The sequence below is a fragment of the Sparus aurata genome, chromosome 11 (assembly GCF_900880675.1).
Source record: "Sparus aurata chromosome 11, fSpaAur1.1, whole genome shotgun sequence".
Classification (NCBI taxonomy): Eukaryota; Metazoa; Chordata; class Actinopteri; order Spariformes; family Sparidae; genus Sparus; species Sparus aurata.
This window is the reverse complement of record NC_044197.1, coordinates 23,300,739-23,315,012: the sequence shown is the minus strand read 5'-3', so window position 1 is coordinate 23,315,012 and position 14,274 is coordinate 23,300,739. Positions and strand designations below refer to the sequence as shown.

At 37.5% G+C, this 14,274-nt stretch overlaps 1 protein-coding gene across 1 annotated transcript; it reads right to left on the bottom strand.

Annotated features, from left to right (window-relative positions):
* On the bottom strand, positions 1-14,065 carry LOC115591235 (uncharacterized). The gene is made up of 12 exons (XM_030433043.1): positions 13,999-14,065; positions 13,791-13,882; positions 9,394-9,420; positions 9,012-9,261; positions 8,663-8,908; positions 8,459-8,569; positions 8,018-8,146; positions 7,755-7,898; positions 7,140-7,289; positions 4,704-4,824; positions 2,491-2,528; positions 1-1,621 (listed from the first exon to the last, which is right to left on the bottom strand). Exons 4-12 carry the CDS (start codon positions 9,013-9,015, stop codon positions 1,572-1,574), a joined length of 993 nt encoding a protein of 330 aa, XP_030288903.1. The 5' UTR covers positions 9,016-9,261; positions 9,394-9,420; positions 13,791-13,882; positions 13,999-14,065; the 3' UTR covers positions 1-1,571.
* Between the last annotated feature and the right edge of the window lie 209 nt (positions 14,066-14,274).

Below are 14,274 nucleotides of genomic sequence, written 5' to 3'. Positions count from 1 at the left end.
TTTGGTTGATTTTTTATTTTATTTCAGGCTTTGGTGATTAAAAACATCAATAAACAATGACCTTTTGCAATATGATACATCAAATCTACAGACACTCTTGAACTCTTTTTCAACTTTTTCACCTCTGAAATATGAACAACCTGTACTGCTCACCTTAACAGTCGCTTAAAAAAACAGTCTTACTAAGCTGGAAAGACAGAAATAACCTGTCAACATCCCAATGGCACCTTCTGTTAACTGAATACATTTAAAAGAAATACAAATAGCACTTAGATAACAATAACATCCACATCAACTTTTTTTTCCACAAATGTTGGACCCCTTTCATTGATAACACTTTCCTACCTAACGCCAAAAAAAATGTATACACACATGGACACATCCCGTAAATTTAATAGATCTAGATAGTGAAAACACTATCCAATGAATCTGTAACTGTCTCACCCTGCAGAGGAAACTATCTCCCGTTACCACCGGCATATACACCACATGTCCGTAACTTAGCTTTGCTCAGCCTCGTGTGTATAAAACTAGTTGGTCGACTAGCCAAGGAAGCTCAGCTAATGTTACGATGCTCAGGGGTTAGTAGTCGATGGCTGTTTTTGTATAGAGTAACGTGTGTTAGTTCTGCAATTCAAGTAATCTATCTTTTTATAAATTTTTTTATAAAAGTCTTCTGTTACTGGAAGAAATTGCTGTCTTTTGCTTTCCTTACTTTATGCTCGCAACATCACTGCTTTATTGTCGAAATCTCAAATATTTGTTTCTTTAATATTGCCCTAAAACGTTTTTGTCTTTTTAAAAGGCCTATATGTACTTTGATCATTTGTGCGTAGGAATTTTTTTTGAAAAGCTCGGAACTTTCATTGTATTTGGGCTTTGATTGTAATGTAATGAGTTACTTTTGAATGTAACGTAACCAAACACTAGTCGGCAAGAACAAAAAGCTTTTTCTTTTCACTGCAATACCACAAGTGGCCACCTGGCAAAACTAGGTTCTATTAAAGCCTATGACACATCCTCAGCCAGGTAACAACCCTCCTATACCTCCTATACTGGTGACCTCAGTGTCTCCACTTCCATATACATGGACGTCAACTGTGGTCTACACAGCGCTCGAGCCTGTCTGTCTGTCTGTCTGTCTGTCTGTTCATTTCTCTGTCTGTGTCATTGTTTTCCCTGTCTGCCCTTTTGCATTTTTTCCTGTTTCTATTGTTCTATCTTTGATGTCACTCCTTTTTTGCACCAAAAAAATAATAATTAAAGAACTCTAAAAGTGGGGAAAACAATAATAATAACTTTCATTTTCATAGCCCCTTTCAAGGTACCCAAGGACAGTTTACATGTATGAAGGCAGACCGTTAAGTTTAATTAACCAACTTTAATATTGGAGGTCTTAGCTTCAAAACAAAAAAGGAGATTAAAAGTTTTGGAGTTAAGTAAAGTTTCTTAAATGACACACACACACACACACACACACACACACCCACACACACACACACACACACACTACATACTGAACAACTTAAAAGCACAACAAGTTAATGATGGTTAGTGGAGCGGATTCTTTATCAGCAAGCTTCTCTGTGACGCCATCCAGGAGGTGGTGCATTCACATAAACTACAACCAATAAAAAGGGAACATAATATTTGTGACTCATACAACAGAGGTCTTATGAAAAATACCATTCAAATGTTTTTGCATTGCAAGTTATAACAGTTCAAAGAATGCTGTAATCCTGTATTCCTTAGTGACAGCGTGTTATCTAACAACCTCACAGCTAAAACATCATCTGTGTTCTGTAGCCGCTGAATGTGACTGTTAAAGGAGAACTTCGGTCGATTTAAACATGCAGCTTCATTGCTCAAGCTACCCTTGACATGTTTGCTAGACTAAACTAGCTGATCCGTCGAGCGTGCATTTACTCCCTCACTGGCGGAGACGGAAACGTAATCCAGCATTTTCGTGTTTCTGTTCATAATGTACATGTCCATGTTACAGCCTGTCATGAGCCATGAGCCTTACAATAGCCTGTTAAGCCTGTTAAGTGCACACTCGATGTATATACTAGTTTGGTCTAGCTACCGGAACACACAGATGTCAACAAACAGGTAAGTAGCTGCTTGCACAAACACACTGTTTTAACTACTTTTTTATTCATTTTGAGTCATACACGCTACAGTGCTGTGTGCTAAGGTGTCTGCTGATGTTGCATAACTTTTGGTGTGAGATATGGAGCATGTTAAGACGCTTAAAACACAGTCTAAAGTTCTGACCCCATGCTGTTAGCGTTCAATGCTACGTCTCCGTTCACGGAGCTCTGTAATGGCTGGATCAAATGTGTTCGCGTCTTCGGTACTGGCAAGTCAAGGGTAGCTTGAGCAATGAAGCTGCATGTTTAAATCGACCGAAGTTCTCCTTTAAGACAATTGCAGAGAACAAAAACAAATATCAAACAATGAAATAAAGAAAAGATAAAGTTTACTCACTTGCTGTTGATTCAAGCATCATATCCTCATTCACATCGCTGTGGAGAAAATAGTGAAGATTGGATGAAAAATATTTAGGAAAGCTTGTATTTGAAATGATATATTATATTTTATGATGGGATTTAGGTCATAAACATAACGCTTAGTGATTAGATTGCACTGTTCTTACTGACTGTCTGTATGTATGTATACTGTATTTATAATGTCCTTGAAAATTGTCTCATAGAGCAAAAAAACTAGTTGCCATGACTCTATTCCTGCAGATATTTGCAGTTGTGACACTGCATCTGTTAGTAATGCAAAGGGATGATGATATACAGTTAAAGCAAAACTCTCGCCAAGATGCAACCGAGGCTTTATTTGTGATTAAATATGAGTCAAACCTTTGTCTAAAAGCATAATTACGACGAAAGAGGCATTTTTTAGATTTACCGTAGTTTCGTTTTCGAGCACGCTCATTTTCAACGGAGTGCTTGGGCACTCTGATGCTAGCATCAAATTCGCTATTTTTAAAACACTAAGAAGGCTCGACACAACATGAAACTTTGCTCGTAGTATCACCAGGGTCTCTACACATGAACACGAGCATTGAGAACATTGTTTGTGTACACAGAGTTTACTAAAAAGAAAGTTTTTGGACAAGTCACGTTAGCAGATGTTTCTTCCGCACGCTGCCGTCCTGCCAGTGAGAAGTGTTGATCTCTGAATGTGACGTAACCTGGAGGAGAGTTAAGGTGGACCGCTCCTAAAGCTTAGTTCCATATAAATGCACGGACAATTCATTGTTTTGTCGTTAGAGAAAAACAACATTGACCTTGAAGTAGAAAAAGGAGCGATTGGTGCAAATTGGGTAACAAATGGATAGTTGTTGCAGGAAGACAGTAGCGGTCCACCTTAACTCTCTTCAAAGTTACGTTGCATTCGGAGATCGATACTTCTCGGCTGCCATGATGGCTGCAAGCGGAACAATGTACTGCTAACGCGAGTTGTTCAAAAACCTTCTTTTTAGTAAACTCTGTGTACACAAACATGTTCTCAATTAGGGCTGGGATGACGCATCGACGTAGTTGAAGTAATCGACGACATAAATTCGTTGACATGAATAATTTGTGTCGACGCGTCGTCCCAAACAGGAAGCGGTAGTACCTGCGGAGGCTGAGAATAGCCCCTCTCACACAGAGACGCTGCATTAACGCCGCAGCTGTGGTTCGTCATCTCCGCCGTTGGTCATTCACACAGAGCGAAGCACCGCTGGAATAAAGACGAACCGCCATGTAATTCACACAGAATGCTGCGCTGCCGCTCCTAAAGAGACGTGACGGTACACGTCATGGTGATGACGTCGGGGTGTTTCCCAGGTGTTTCCCTGTCGATCTAAACCCGCGGACTGTTTATAATGTGTGGTGATTGAGAACCCGGCCCACTAAACATCCTGGAAGGTAAAAGAGTTAGGTTTTTCCCGCTAAATTACATTATTACATAATCGCCATCAGTAAACAGGTCGCTGCGTGACTCTGCCACTTGCGGGGACGGAGGCTGTTTTCTGGGGGAAAGTTCACCGAAGTCTCGATTGGGAGGGCTGACCATCGCGGTGATTTCTATCAACACAACCACTTGAGTGAGTTAAAGGTTTTTGCCGGTGGCAGACGCTGTTTTTCGGGCAGAAATGTGACGAAGAGTTGGTAGGACAGGCGGGAGGACAGACGCTGCTCCGGTATTTTTTTCCTCATATAAGTTACCAACGACAGTTACAGTTAATACGTTACTTTTGTTTGGTCCGTTAAATTAATCGTTAGATTAGTCGACTAATCGAAAAAATAATTGCTAGATTAATCGTTTGAAAAATAGCTCTATTCTCAAAGCTTGTGTTCATGTGTAGAGACCCTGGGATACTACAAGCAAAGTTTCATGTTGTGTCGAGCCTTCTTAGTGTTTTAAAAATAGCAATTTTCATGCTAGCGTCAGAGTGCCCCTGCACGCTATTGAAAGTCACAGTTGCCCAAAAATGAAACTACTGTAAATCTTAAAAGTACCTCTTTCGTCGTAATTATGCTTTCACACGAAGGTTTGACTCATATTCATTCTAAAAAAAAAGCCTAGGTTGCATTTTGGTGAGAGGTTCACTTTAATACAAACTAATTACTATTTAATGATCCTGAAAACAATGTGACAGTCAAGCTGGAGCAGGAGAAGAGATGCAAAAGGATTTTTACTTTCTGGACTTTCTGCGCTTCAGAACGTAGATCCTGCAGACCACCACAGCTGTGATAATGATGATGATGATGATGATGATGGTGAAGAAGACCAGAACACCAATCACAGCTTTGTCATTATCTGTAACATGAGGATCATAAGAGGAGAATGTAAAAGTGGTGGTATTTATGTTTAAAATACAACATACATCAATCGATGTGTGTACTGCAAGTCTGAACCAAATGTGTGAAATCATTTAACAGAACGATGTGCAACAGTTTGTGGCATTAATTAAAACTGCTTGTACACTTAGTGTCGACAAGATCCATGACAGGGATGCTCTCATATCTATCTCTATATGCACTAATTTTTATGATCTGTTCTCTTGTTGTTGAATGATGATGTCTATCGTGCAGCTGAGAAACTGAATTTCCCTCGGGATGAATAAAGTATCTATCTATCTATCTATCTAGTTTAGATCTTTGGAAACAAAATCACATTTTTCTTTTGGTTTTGCTCCTGAGGGTCACAACTAGGATAAAGACGTGCACGGTATGTCTTTTCACGGCCTTTCAAATTTTTTGGAGGACCACAGGTTACTTTAAAGCCCCTGTACGGAGTTTTTAACTGGATATAGAAAAGTCTCTGGTTTCTGCTTATGTGTCTCTGTTACCTACAACAGCAAATGAGCCCATCAGCGTGAAGATACGCTTTTTCTAAGTAGTCTAATTCTATACCTCTGAAAGGCATTGGTCGGGTCGGACCACTGACGAAACGATTTACGGCAGTCAGACCGGAACTGACGACATTCAGGATACAGCATAGCTGTTTTGTTGCTACGCTAGCCAGTGCTAACCGAGCTAAAACTTTTGTCATGGCTGATAATGAGACAAAGAAAAGAAAAATAATTCGAACCGAAGACCAACGAAAGGCCAAGAGGGAATCCGATCGAGCTAGGGCTAAACACGGATAAACATTGGCGATTCCTTCCAGAGATGGAGAGAGTTGCGGGGCTTGAAGGGAGGGTCGGATGCAGAATTCGCCCGATTCCTCCTAGACAGGTTTGTAAATTTTATTTCATTTATGAAATGTAATGCGGGACATAGTTTACAGCAATACATGAATTTATGTTGTTACAACAAAGCTGGCTAACGTTACCACTAGATTAGCTTTAGATACTACACTCGTGAAAACGACAACAAACGTCTTAGATCACGCATCCATTTCAGCTATGTGTATCTGCCCAGCCGACCTGCAACGATGCATCGGTAATATCCTCTGTCATTATAAATGATTCAGTTTCTTACTTAGAACAAAACATCCATCACAATCAGTGTGACTTTGCTGTAACGCTAGCTCTGTAGCACCGTGGGTAATATATATAGCTGGGAAATTGCAGTGCAACAGCAGCATTACACACAGTGACAATAGTGCAGTCTTTGCATGTTTAGCCTATGTCACAGACATCACGGTAATACAGTTAGCTTACAACGTAAGATATTATGTTGGCAATGCTACTGCAGTTTTTTCCAATTACTTTGTTTCACCGGCGGCAAATTATATTAAGTAGAAATACAAATAGACACATTTACCTCGTCCATATGCACGTTGCAGATAGCTGCTAAAATAAAACAAAAAAAGTTTTCAAAGCAAGTCCCGTCTTCTTTCCGACGTTTCCAAAACAAATCTACACGCGCCGGCCAGACAAACGTCTTCACGACAGTGGACGCTAGAGCTCATGGGAAATGCAGTCTTCATTCCGGCAAAACACTACCGCTTTCGTCCAGCGGGGCCGCCAAAATCAACACTAAATAAGTAATGATACAAATACAAAATGTGTTAAACAAATATGATTTAATTTGCACTTAAATGTATTTTTTAATCTCTTTTTTAAAATCAAAGGAAAAAAGGGTATAAAAATATCAGATGGTGTTCATTAAAGTTAGTCTGATGATCAGTAAATTTAATATATTCTCGATTCAAAGTTCTATAAGTTGATTAAAGTGTAGAGAAACAGAGCAGTTAACTCTGAAACAACACGTGAGACTCTGTTCACCTCACCTGTGATAAAGAAACAGACCAGAACTGACGAAGCTGAAAGTTGTTTAAAATAATAATATCCATTATTAACATGTGAAGTCAATAATCAGTGTTCATTTCAGGTATATGCTGTGTAAACGGCCCCTTCTTCACTAATAATAATTCAATAATAACTGTCTGATGTCAGAATTTAACGTCATTATTCAAGAAAAGGAAGATAAAATATCAGATAAATTGCATCATCATGTTCATTATAATAATTGCATTTAGAATTTCTATTAGTATAATTGGCTTAATTAATGACTACATAATAATGAATTAGCCCCAAAGCGGATGTTGTGTTGATATTACAAATTTAAATATATAATCAGTAAATGTATTTCTTGTACTCCAAAACATTTTATTTTCACACTTACTTCCAGGACCAGTTTTCTGTTTAACTTCAGCTGATGTGCCCTCGAGGTTGTTGTTGTTGTATTTGGGTTGAACTGTACAGGTGTAATCAGTCCATGGTTCCAGTCCGTTAATCTCACATGATCCTCCTGCTGGATCTTTGTTAACTAGAACTGTAACATAATTTCATCAATCAATCAATCAATCAATCCATCAATCCATCAATCCATCCATCAATCAACCTGCGAAAACTGAGGCTAAATATATATAATCAAACATGTTTCTGATGAACAACCAGTTCATCTTTAATTGTGCAGCAACTTTTAGCAGTACGTATTTTTCTGACCTCGTTCCTTCATATAGAAACAAAGATATTAATCTCTGACATGTTATTTCTGTGCCATAGTTCATGTGATGTCATAACTTGTTTACATGCTGCAGGTTCTTTACACCTGCTGTCACTCAGGACACTAAAGCATGGAGCACTTTACTGAAGGTCCATGGAGGATTCTAATGTCCACACTATAGTTCACTATTTAGGTAAAATGCTCACTAAAATGATCTCCAAGGACTTTCAAAGATGCATTCCTGTGAAGTCAATGAAAAATTATAAAGTTGGTCTAAATAATCTTACTTACACTTGTGAGCAGATGAGCAGCTGCAGTCATAAGAAAGCTTTGGAAGTGTTGGAAGAACATCTTGACAGTTGGTACTGGCCGTGGTCCAACTCAAATGGATGGAGGTGTTGGTTACACTTGTCTTCATGTTGTTTATTTGAAGATCTGTTAGGACACATTATACATCTGTAACACTGAGTATCTGGTGTTTTGTCCATAGATATCTGAGGATACAAGCTGATTGTTCTTCTCATAGCACTGAGGTGAAGTGAATCTCAACCTACCACAGTTAATCCTGACGGGGATATCAATTGTGTTTATTATGATGTCGTTGTTGATGTCCTTAATGTGACCGATACAGCTGTAGTTTGTGAAAGGCTCCAGCTCAGAGAATTCCTTGATCTGTCCATTTTCTGAGGAGAAACAAGAATTACAACATTTCTTCAACAACTGCTTCCACACAGCGCCTGTGAGCAGTTACACTTTGGAGTCAGATTAGATTCAGATGTGAACAGCAAATAAATAAATCACCTGTTCAGAATCACAATACCTCGACTTCCTCTTACCCCAAAAGTCTCTAAATACAACTGATTGTTATCATCATATCTGTTGTTTTTTTTACAGAGTGATGTTACGGTGCATACTGCCTTTAAGGATTTTCATGTAAATCCATTCATAGTGTTGGTGACAGACAAAGTCTCTGTACTTCTTGTCTTTCCACTTACCCTGACAGGTGTAATCAGTGGTGAGATGACACTTTGAAGGTAATGTTGTGTCTATCTCTGCAGGAAGTTTAGGTTGAAATGTTGGAGTTATCTCACTTGGATTTAAGAAATCTGTAGAAGATTGAAAACAGCACATACATTAAAACATGATGGAGTAATGTCTCCACCACATGCAGAAATACAGGAGGACTCTGAGCTTCATACCAACAGGGATGTTTTTGGTGAGTCTGAAGGGAGAGCAGTTTCCTGAAGTGAAGGTTGTAGTCAAATCTGAGCAAATATAATTGAAACCAGGTTTGATGCAGAATGTGTTATTGTCACTTTGGCACGACTGAGCCGGAATATGATCTGATGTTGACATGGAGGAGCTGATGTCCCATTCATTCCAGTAACAAACAGAACCAGGGACGCATGATGAAGTGCTGCTGACGTCTTTAATGTCACTTTGACCTGCAACAGACAAGTGATGCACAGATGGTCAGTTTCACACACAGGTTCACTTCTTAAAGTAAAAGTAAGTTGCAGTTCAACAGTATGAATTATTTTTACTTACTCATGCTAAATGTTCTTGTTTTATGTTCAGTGATGTTAAAGGGTGTTGGTCCATCAGTGCCATTATCAAATGTCACATAATGCTTATATTCAGTACAGGGCTTCAGGTGTTTGATGACATGTGATGAGATTTGATTGAACGTTGAACGATGAACGTTGAATGTCTCTTCGGTCTCATGTTGCCCCCCTTCATTAATGTTTATGGTGTAGAAGCCAGGGGGAGAGCTTGTGATGTCAATCTGGAGGCCAAACTTGATGGGTGTAACAGTGTAAGAACATGCAAACAAAATCCACAGAACAATGAAATCTCTTTTGTAAGCAACCTGATGAGATTTCTTCTTAAAATCTCAGTTGGTTCATGATAACGTAATACTGATACTCACACAGTGGAGGTGGTGTGACTGGTGGGGCTAAAGAATGAATTCAAATAGGATTAGAAAAGGAAAGAGATACATATATGATTATAACACTTTGAAATAGCCTTCCAAAATAACTTTGAAAAAACGCTGCATTTCCTGCTAATGTTTGTGACCACATACATTCTGTTTCCTCTCGTTGCAGAGCTGGTGTTGCTCCTTGTCACTACTTAGTCTCATTTATGTCACACATTTGTTTGAGCAAGAAATACAAAAAAATCCCCAGCAGCACTGGGCAAGAGCAGATTTATAGACTGCGGAGGACACGCGGTATTTATCTGCATGTGTTCAGTTGGACCTCACAGCTGCTGCTCTGAGTTCAAATTGTTCCAGTTTTGGACTTATTGTTAAAGTCCTAACAGTAAAACATTATCGAAGTCGCCTAAAGGTTGCTGACGTTCACAGGATTGTCTCAGTGTTCAGTCCAGTGATACAGAGTTGTCATAATGCTGCACCAACAGCTACGTAGATTAACGTCTTCATAGAGTTGATTTGATTTTTAAACAAAAGTTAATAAAGGCTCTGACCTGACAGACCCTGATAGACAATCGAGAGAAACTTATTGACACGCCTTTAAAACGTCCTCACTTTAAGACAGCCACCTTTACGTCGCTCATTTATTTTCTATTTCTAACAAAACTTTACTTGCATATTCATTTTTCTCTTCATGTTTTACTTTTATTCCCACCATGTTTAAGACAAATATACTTTCTACATCTTACATTTTTTAAAAACAGGCTCGTTACTTCAGTTTGAATGCATTTGAGAGGGATTATTGACTATTTTTATTTTGTGTCATTGGATGCCCCCCTCCTAACATCACAAGACTGTGAGGCGAAGAAACATAACATAAGATGTAATAAGATGGAAACAGAGGGAGGGAGACTTGTAACGTGTGCCTGGATTTTTCTTATTTTCTCACCATGTTGTTGCTCGAGATTCTTTACCAAACCCAAATATTTGATGTACTGGGAATGAAACTCAACAATTAAATATCTTTGTGCTACTTTTACAAACATCTCTGACAAATCCTACTGATTTCACCTTTAAGTTGAATAGTCTTTGATTTACATTTACATGACGTGCTGTTCAGTTGGCTTTGAACAGAAATGGCCGGTAGAAATCTCCTTCAGAGAGACACTTTTTACTTTTACATTTTTACACTACACACTTTATCACTTTTACTTGAGTAGAGAAGTTGAGTACTTCTACTTTTTACACTGCCATCTGTACTTCTTCTTGAGTAACGAATGTGTGTACTTTTGCCACCTCTTTATATTTGGTTCAGTAATAAAGTAGAAAATGACAGGCCTCACTCTCTGCTTCCTGCGTGGTTTTTCTGTTTAACTTCCGCGATGTTGAACCTCAGATTATCTGATATGTGCAGCAAGTATTGACTGTTATATGATTGTGCCGAGTCTGACGCATGGCGTATCTGAACTACATATTCTGTGTGTCTAATGTTCTGTTGTAGTTTAGGTCGTGATGTTTCCACAGACATGTCTTTTGGGTCAACATATCTTCTGGTTGGTAGATTGTGGAAATGTTTGTACAGACAAACAGTTAGGCTGATACCCACATTATTCATATTATTAAATGGTAAGGATAACCTTGTGAGTCTTAACAAAGATACTCAAGGCTACAGTTGCATTTTTGTCTGACTTGCCTAAAAATGTTGTACAAAAAGATTTTGTTACTCCCCAAATTTACTTATCAACACAGTTGTGTCTCCACCAGAGTTGCAATATATTTCTTCACCTCTGCTATCAACGAATGTCATCAGTGAAGTTTTCAACACAAAGCTGAACAGTATATTTCCCGGTCTTCAGCTCTTTATTTATTTTGATGGCATATTTATCACAGATAGAGCTTGTGATGTTGAGTTTAAACGCAGAAATGTGGTCACTGAGACAGTGTAAGTGAACCTGCAAAAAAACTTTTTAATCATGAGTCTATTTGTGAAATGTGATTTTAAAGGTTTTTTATGTAGATGTTGAACAGGCTGCTGAAGTTACAGTTACATTTACACACTCAAAGACAATGTTGTAAAAAGCACATTCCTATATAAATATCATTTGAATTTTGATAATTTGTTTAAAAAAGTATTATAATTTGATATCATGGAATTGATTGATATGATTAACAATTAGTAGAAATGATCGTTTTTGCATCACAAATTAAAAAAAATCCTGAAATTTTGATGATGTAAAAAAAACAGCTGATAATGAATTGAAGGAATTCTGATCCAAATTAAAGAGGCACTACATAGTTTTGGAGGGAAAAAACCTGCAGAGAAAGATTTTGATTCATTGATTTTCATGCCTGAAGAAGGTGAATAAACAAACTGTCATCACGGGACAACACAGTTTCATACGTCGTACTTATGACCCGTCTCAGTATCCACCTTTCTAGCATCCTGGGGACCTAAATTCCCTCTGAGGACAGCTTGTTTATTCAGTTATGAAAATACTGTACATCAAATGAATATTTTGACTTTACCTCATTCATACTGTAAATGTTTCCTTTTCTGAATTTAAATTTCTTCTCCGAAACTATATAATGCTCCTTTTAAAGGTCCTATTGACCTGTATCAGTATTTGATGAGTTGGGAATGAGTCAAAAATCTACTTTGCTAAGTAAGACCTTTAAAAAACAGTTTTAAGTCAGAGTGCTGAGGATGAATAACTCATCTCTCAGCCTGAGGAAAGAAGCTGCTCTGTAGGTCTGATGGTATGGTACAGCACCAAAGATTACTTGGCGGCAAAAATCAAGCTAAAAAGAAAGTTCCATATGACAGATTTAAAATGATACAAAAATACGGGTACTGAATATAACAGATGGCTGATTTAAGAATTAAATTGACACTCACACTGGATCAGCTAGAAAATGTAAACACATTTTAAAGGTTATAAAACAAACAAGAAAAAAACATGAAGTTCATTCATAAAGCACTTTACAAGTACAGATAAATGTATTTTCTGAACTACCTGTTGCCTATTCATCAACTGTGTCGGGTTCTCCTCTCATCTGTCGTCATGTAAACAAATAATCAGCATCTCAAATAGGGAATACTACACATGTACCGCACGGTGCCTCACTAAGTTGTTTCACAAGATCAAGACCGCGCTTTCAACAAATCCTGAGCTGTTTGCTGCAAAGAAGTTGTTGCATTCTCTAACCTCTAGATAGACTAGAAGATATGAAGATATGACTAGAAATCATTTCTTAAATCCTATTTTTATCGTATAGATGATTTTTTAAAATTCATCTTCCCCACATTTTTATTCATTTAAATCCAATCAGTGCTTTTTAACTCTATTTATTTTATCATCATCTACACTGATTGTAAAAACAGGAAGATTTTAAAATGTTCTTATTTTACATAATTTGCTGAAAGCTGTGAAAGTGTAGTCTTGTGAAGTCAAAGTAAACCTATGTCCTTTATATGGATATGAAAGACATGCAGTGTTCAGGAATAATTATGTTATAATGATGAATTGTGTTACATTTATATTTGATAAATTATATGTTTTTTAAATATCATGTATACTGTATTATGTATATATGATCATGATATTATATTTATATATTTTTGTTTTAAATATGTATATGTATATATAAATATTACATTTATTACGTCAAAGATTAACTCAAAGGTCATTGAGGGAAGACCTTATTGACATTGATGTCAAGTAACAACGTATAATGACATAAAAGATACAAAATATCAAATGAATCATAAAACCATAAGTTAATCAAGGGTTAGGGTAAGGTTATTAAAAGATACAGTTAAGTTCACAGCTGGTTTATGTTAAATGTCATGTTGTTAATTATTCAAATTAAACATGAGTTTTTATTTGGAAGGTGATATTTTACTCAGTGTTTCCAAGATGTTATTGTTGAGGAGTATGGATCCGTGGGCCTTTATGGATCATTGCTCTCTTCTGTTTAACAGATTGTGAAGGACTGCTCGGTCGTCCTCCTGGATCCAAATTCTTCACATATATTTTATATAATCTACTTGATCACGCTTTAATCAGAAATGCTGTCAATGAGATCTGTATGCGATCTGTTCTGTTCTGTAGATGCGTCAGCTATTGCACGTTTTCGGAAGTTCGTCATAACTTTAATTGATCGGATTAGATTTAAAAAAAAAACAATCTCAACTGTTTCGAGACTATTGGCTGTTAATAAATAGATGTTGAACTGAAAATTATATTGATCTGAAATAGTGTTTTATCATTTACACAATTCAAAAAGAAAAAATGGCAAATCTCACATAAATGATCACTCACTAAAGATGACACGGCCCTATTATTAAAAAACAAAACATGATGATGATGATGTTGAAGATGTTTACTTACTGTTGGCCAAAGCGACTCCAGTGACTCCAGTGACTCCAGCCCAGAGCAGCAGGACCTGGACCTGCCATGTCCAGGAGTCAGGGTGCACACAGCTACAAAAAAGCAAGACAGTCCAATAAGGAGACAATCACCCACAGGGAAGTTGTATTTTTCTCTCTAAGGCTTAGAAAGAAATGACTTATTTCACCTTCTGATGGAGCTTTTTTACCTGTTGAACTAAACTTTATCTGTGGTTTCAAGTCATATGAGTGGGCGTTATATTGCTCCCACAGTCTGCCTTCGCCTCCGCTGTATATATGGTGACAGGAAGCCCCATTTCAGCTAAGCCACAGCAAACATGATATCCTGTTTCATCTACAGGTAGAATCTCTTTTCGTCATAGCTCTTTATTTTCAATTTTTTTTATTAGTCACCCAAAAATGAAAACTCAGTCATTATCTGCTCAATCCCATGCCGATGGAAATTTTGATGTCCACTTAACACT